General features: G+C 64.2%; 1 protein-coding gene across 1 annotated transcript in view; it reads left to right on the plus strand.

Annotated features, from left to right (window-relative positions):
• Nucleotides 1–5,240, plus strand: part of CARD19 (caspase recruitment domain family member 19) — a gene marked incomplete at its 5' end in the record, with an annotated part of 6,106 nt that extends 866 nt beyond the window's left edge. Inside the window, 4 exon segments of the mRNA XM_014592816.1 lie at nucleotides 2,969–3,122; nucleotides 4,159–4,218; nucleotides 4,431–4,502; nucleotides 4,953–5,240. Coding sequence (XP_014448302.1) covers nucleotides 2,969–3,122; nucleotides 4,159–4,218; nucleotides 4,431–4,502; nucleotides 4,953–5,068 — 402 coding nt within the window.
• Nucleotides 5,241–6,386: the final 1,146 nt, after the last annotated feature.

Consider the following 6,386-nt stretch of genomic DNA (forward strand, 5'->3'; position numbering starts at 1 on the left):
AGGGGCAGGGGTGGGGAGTAGGAGAGCAGGGGTGGGGAGCAGGGGGAGCAGAGGTGAGGAGCATGGGGAGCAGGGGTGGGGAGCAGGAGCAACAGGAGTGGGGAGCAGGGGTGGGGAGCAGGGGGAGCAGAGGTGGGGAGCAGGAGGAGCAAGGGTGGGGAGTAGGAGAGCAGGGGTGGAGCAGGAGCAGGAGTGGGGAGCAAGGGGAGCAGGGGTGGGGAGCAGGAGAGCAGAGGTGGGAAGCATGGGGAGCAGGGGTGGGGAGCAGGAGAGCAGAGGTGGGGAGCATGGGGAGCAGGGGTGGGAAGCAGGAGCAGTAGGAGTGGGGAGCAGGAGAGCAGGGGTCCCCCTGGCCATCCCACAGTGGCACCGGGCTCTCCACTCTCAGCTCCCCCTGAGTGTCAGGTAGGTGAGGCTGGAAGGCCCAGCCTGTCTCAGGAGGGCTGCTGGGGCTCTGGGGGGTGGGGGGCACCGAACCATCCTGCAGCCTGGCCTCACCCTGCGGCCCTGCTTAAGGAGGGGCTGGTCCCGCTGGGAGCCTCTGCCCCACAGAATTACGCACAGCCTCGGCAGCGGCAGCGGGCCGTACCTGAGCTCTGCTCCTGCCTGGGTGACAGAGACCCTGAGGCCCAAGAGCCATGGCTTGCCCGGGGTCACCCCTATCACCCCCTGACATGCGGGAGGGTGCCAGGTGGCTGTTGGGTGGCCCTGCGAGGTCAAGTCTGGCCCCTTCCGCCAGGTGCTGTGTGACCTGAGGGCCTCCGGTTTAGGGATGCCCTGCCCACCTCACCCACCCCTGCCGCTCAGCTTCCACCCCAAGCTGCCTTCTCCCTGGCAGCAGTCATGACACTGTGTGTGTGTGTGTGTGTGTGTGTGTGTGTGTGTGTGTGTGTCTGTGTGCGCGCGCGCGTGCACACATGGTAGAGGACAGAAACCACTAGGTCTTCAGGGCCCAGCTTCTGTCCCCTGGCCCAGCGCCCACCAAGGCACCCTGCGAGTCCCTTCTCTTGAGTCTCCTCACTTGGTGCAGGGTCTGTCCCTCTCTTGGGTCAAGGCATCTCGTAGAACCAGGAGATCGGTGTGCCCAGAACTGGACCAGCACCAGCCCTGCTCTTGCTGAGCTCCTGGTCGCGTTTAGGCTATACGAGGGGACTGGGACCGGGACAGGGACTGCCGGCACACACATTTCTCTCCTCAGAAGCACATAGGGCTCCCAGGCCGCCTGTCTGCAGTTTCCACATGGCAAATTCCGGAGCCCTGTAAAACAGTCTGCTGCCACCAGGTGGCAGCATCAGGCCACGGCCTCCGGTCCTGGGTCCATGCCACGTGTCCTTCCACTGTGTTCAGCACCACACATTTGTCAGACTCATGGAAAGAGAACTGATGTTTAAAAGAATTATTGCCAGAGGGCGTGTGAGTTCACCAGCAAGAGAGAACGAGACAGAGAAAGAGGGAGAAATCACCCCATGATCCCTACTTCATGTCCCCGTCCTGGGGTGATTTAGGGCATCTGTGCTTTTCGAGCCCCAGGGCTGGGATTTGATCCATGGTCGGCCATGTGGAGTCTTGTTTTCTTGGGCTACATGGCTGTACCAAGAGCTAACTCTTTTTTTCAGATTTTTAAACTTTACTGTTTTCAAGAGAAAGAGAAGGAGAAACAGCACCCCAGTGGGACCTCACAGAACAGCCACCCCTGCCTCACTTCAGCCCCCCAGCCATGGCTGTGCGCATGCCCAGTGGACTCGGGAGGCCCTGGCTGCAGTGCAGGGCCTTCCTGCCTAGAGTGGCCTCACAGGGCACCCCATGTACTGCTGTGCACCACCTGGCTCCCTGACTTATTTTATTTCATGTTTAAAATGCTCTGCCTGGGGACCAGCATATGACATAATGGTTACATCACTGGATTCCCACGTGGTCGACCGCAGTTCGAGTCCTGAACCTGGCAGCTTGAAACTCAGGCCAACCGTGTGTGCATGCCCAAGATCCAGGGAGAATGAAGGAGAAGGGATTGTGGAGTGGCCATCCACCTGGTGGGTGATTTCTTGCTTTCTGTCTCTCTAGCAAGTGCACACACCCTATAGCAAAAATCTTTCCAAATTTTTTTTCCTGCTGTTTGTTTGCTATAGGATGCATGCACTCGCTGGAAAGAGATGGGGGTGTTGGGGGGGGGGAGCGCCCCAGCAGCGTGGCCATGCCACACCCTCTTCTCTGTCCTCCTCTCGGGAATTGGGCATGCACACACCTGCCGGGCATGTTTTCATGCACTAGGCCCAGGACTGGAACTGCACCATTAGCCATGTGGGATTCAGCGCCTCAACCAGCGACCACCCGCTGGCCCAGTTTTTGTTTGATGCATAGTAAACGGTGCATGCACTCACGGGAGAGAGAGGAGAGCCGGTAACGCGCCCGGCCCACAGCAGCCATTTTCCTGCAGTCCTCCATCCCATCAGGACCTGAGCCGCGTGTGTGAGCTGGGCAGAGCTGACGGCCGATCCAAAGCCCGGTGGGGCGTGGGAGCTGGTCTCTGCGTGGCACCTGATGCCGCACCGCGGCCAGCGACACAGAACTGCCGAACTGGCGCTGCCCCCGGCCTCCGGCCCCTGGCCCTTGGCCCCCAGCCCCTGGCCCCTGGAAGCGTCCTGCCATGTGGGTGTATCCTCCCCTCTTACGAATGGAGAACCTGGGCCTCCGAAGGGTGAAGAGACCTGCCAGGCCACAGGAGGCCTCTGTCCCAGCACTGAGATGTGGCTGCCTAATGATGCTATCTCGGCAGCCTCTCCCAGGGACGTCTCTGGGCTCAGCCCTGCCCCACAGGGAGTGTGAGGATCAGGGTGGTGCCCGCGGCAGGCAGCGCCGCACCATGTGACTGCCAGGCCCATGCCACCCGTGGGCGTCCTGACGCCTTGAGGATGCTGAGGATGGGGCTGGAGCCACACGCCTTGACCCACCCCTCCACCTTGCCCCCCAGTTCCGGAACCCCAAAGCCTCGCTGCGCCTGCGGCTCTGTGACCTCCTGGGCCACCTGCAACGGAGCAGTGAGCGGGACTGCCGGGAGTTCTACCGCGCCCTGTCCATCCACGCCCAGCCCCTGCACAGCCGCCTACCCAGCCGCCTTGCCCTGCGTAAGTCTGCTGGACTCGCTTATGCCCCGCCTCGCACCTCCATGGCCTCCAGGGAGAGTACTGCAGGCCACTCGGATGTCTCTGTCCCTCTCTGTGTCTCTGTCTCTCCCTCTCAGCTTTCCACGCTGCCTCATCATGCCAGTTTATACAGAAGGCAGCCCCCTGGACGCCCAGCCCTGCCCCTCCTTCCCTGGCCTCCCCTCTAACGGGCAGTGGCCCCTTTCTGGGGACAGCCTTATCCTCAAGGCCGCCAGGTGCCCTTGGGTGACCTCGCCTGGGCTTGGTGCTCCTCCTGTGGCACTGGTTCCGAAGGACACAAGTGCCCCCACAGGGCACTCTCAGGCCCAGACGGAGGGCAGAGGAACCTGCGTTCTGGTTTAGAGGGTCCAGTCCCCTGGGCCATGGCCCCAGGTCCCGCTGGTTTGCAGATCCCCAGGGTCTGGGGTCCTCTGAGCTGCTGGGACAGCAGCCCTGACCCAGGGCCTTGGTGCTCAGAGCCCAGGAGGAGGCTCCTGCCCCTCAGAGGCCATCATGGAGGCCAGAGGGACTGCGTAGCTCACCACAGACCCCACTGCGGGCACCCGGGTTGCTGTTTCTGACCCTGGGAAAGCCTCCCCAGGCCTCATGATTCCTAGACACCAGGCCGGGACGGGCTGAAGGGAAGGACCAGCCTCCCAGTGCCAAGGGCCCCCTGAAACAGCTGGGTCGAGCCATGAGCCTGCTGGAGGTAGAGCACCTTCCATGGCTGCCAGGTGCCCCGGGGGCAGGGCAGGAGAGGTCCCCCGGAGGAAGGCTCTGCCCCTATACCCCTGGCAGGGTCACCTGCAGCTCCTGTGGGCTCACTGTGGGCGTTAGCGCTGCGTTTGGTGCCTGTGGCCACCCAGGAGCGAGGGCCCCTCCCTAGGCGATGGCCCTGAAGTCGCAGGAGCTGCACAGGGCTCCTGGAGGGGGCAGCAGCCTCGGGTCTGGCCGGGGATCCCCCACGGCCCCCTGTTCTCTGGGCCCACGACTAACCGCGCTGTGATTTTGTTTCCAGAGGACTCGGATTGCATAGAGGTAGCCTCGTGCGGCCAGCGCCCAGAGCCCAGGGACAGGGGTAAAGAATCCCCAGCCTCTCCCTGCCCCAGGGCTCTGGCTCCGCCTCCGCCTCGGGGGCTGTTCCATCCCAGGTCTGGCTTCACTCCTGGCTTCCTGCCGGGGGCAATCCAGACAGCACCCCTGCCTGGCATCCCCACCCCCGTGCAGTTCCCTGGCCTCAGGACCCCTCCCTGCAGCAGGCGGGCCCTGTTCACGCTTGTTTCTCCCCAGGACCCATGAGCTTCCTGGCGGGCCTCGGCCTGGCCACAGGGCTGGCCCTCCTGCTCTACTGTTGCCCTCCAGGTGGGTGTGGTGCCCCTCTCAGGCCCCTCGCGTGCTGTGGGCGGGTAGGACCCACCTTGCAGGGCCCCTGAGGGATAGGGTAGGGTGCATGGGGCCCCAAGCCCTGGGCGGACCAGCTGCCCCCAGGAGTCAGAACAGTGACCCATCAGCCCGGCTCCGGGCACGCGACCCCCGCCATGCTTGTGACCTGGAGCACGTCACCTCCCTGGGGCCTGGCATGTCTGCCTCCCCACCTCCCCCATCATGGGGAAGCCTGCAGGGTGTGCGAGCACTGGTGCCAGCTCACGTGGCCCGCAGGTGGCGCTCAGTGGGGACTGAGCCCCCCCTCTCCCTGCTCGTTTTCAGCTCCCAGCAAGCGAGGGTGGGGCTGGGGTGGCAGGAGGGGAGTGGAAGAGGGGAGTAGGGCTGCACGTGGTTTTCAGGCCTTCTGGCCTCGCCCTTGTCTTCCAGACTCCAGGGGGCCGCCGGGGGCCCGGCGCGTCCTCGGGTTCTCCCCGATCATCATCGACAGGCACGTCAGCCGCTACCTGTTGGCCTTCTTGGCGGACGACCTCAGGGGCCTCTGACAGGCCCAGGCCCCAGCCTCACCCTCCTCAACCAAAGAGCACCCGGCCAGCCCGCCGCGGGCCAGGACCCTTTCTCTGAGCGCTCGGTGTCTGCCCGCCCTGGTTTCTGTGGGGGCGCCCGTCGCCCTGCGGGGTGCTTAGCCGGATTAAACGTCCGCCCGGTGTCTCAGCAGCGTTCAGACGATTCCAGGTGGGGCTGGGCGCTGGGGTGCTCCTGGGCTCCCCAAGTCCAGGCCTCGGCCGGCGCCCCCACAGGCTCCCTGAGCCCGGGAATCCCTGCACGGCGTCCTCTCCTCTCCCCAGGCCATGCCCCGTGTCCCCAGGCCCCACTCTGAGCCTTTCTCTCCGTTCCGTGCCTCCCTACCCAGCGCTGAGGCCAGGTCGGGCCGGGGGGACTTGGTGACTGCCTAGTAGCTCCGTGGCGCCCCCTGCTGCCCTCCGCTGTCCCGGCCCGCAGGGGTGCAGTCTCCAGTGGTTCGGCGCTGCTCCCTTCCGTCAGCCGTCCCTCCACCAGGGGGCGGGCTCCCCCCTCCTTTTAGTTCGTGTTTTTCCCACAGGGTAAGTGTGCTCCCTGGAGAGACAGAAAGTGAGAGATCACCCCTGGGGGCATGCCACACCGCTGTTCCTTCTCCAGTCTCCCTTTGGGATTCTGGGCACATACACACATGCACCTGGTGTGATTTTCACTGTCCGGGACTTGAACCGCCCAGTCAACCATGTGGGATCCAGCTACCTTAATGTCTGTGCCTCCTGCTGGACCAATCTCCACGTTTACGATGAGGAAACAGGCCCAAGGGACTGGGGGCAGAGGTCACTGCCCAGGTCACTCGGCCAGTGAAGACAGAGAGGGGACATTAGGCCTGGCCTAAACTCAAGCCCCCTATCCCTTGTCCCCTTCCCGTGACTGTCTGAGGAGGCCCTGTGGCCCCAGCCCTCTCACCGTGTCCCTTCTCCTGGCCTCTCGGTCACCGTCCAGTCTCAGAGCCCCTCCCCTGCCAGCCTCTGCCCTAGGGTCTGAGGTCTCTAGACCCACCTCTAGCTAAGGCTGCCGCTGGACTTGGTGGGTCCAGGGACCCAGCACCCCACGTGGGGTACAGCCACGGCCAGAGCCTGTGGCTGGAAGTGAGCCTAAGGCCTCGCCACTGACCCAGTGGCTACGCGTGCCCAGGCTAGCATGGGCCAGTCTCTGACCCAGTGGCTACGCGTGCCCAGGCTAGCAGGGGCCAGTCTCTGACCCCCCAGTGGCTACACGTGCCCAGGCTAGCAGGGGCCAGTCTCTGACCCCCAGGGGCTACGCAGGCCCCGGCTGAGAGGGGGC

This window comes from Tupaia chinensis, unplaced genomic scaffold (assembly GCF_000334495.1).
Source record: "Tupaia chinensis unplaced genomic scaffold, TupChi_1.0 Scaffold138619_1, whole genome shotgun sequence".
Classification (NCBI taxonomy): Eukaryota; Metazoa; Chordata; class Mammalia; order Scandentia; family Tupaiidae; genus Tupaia; species Tupaia belangeri.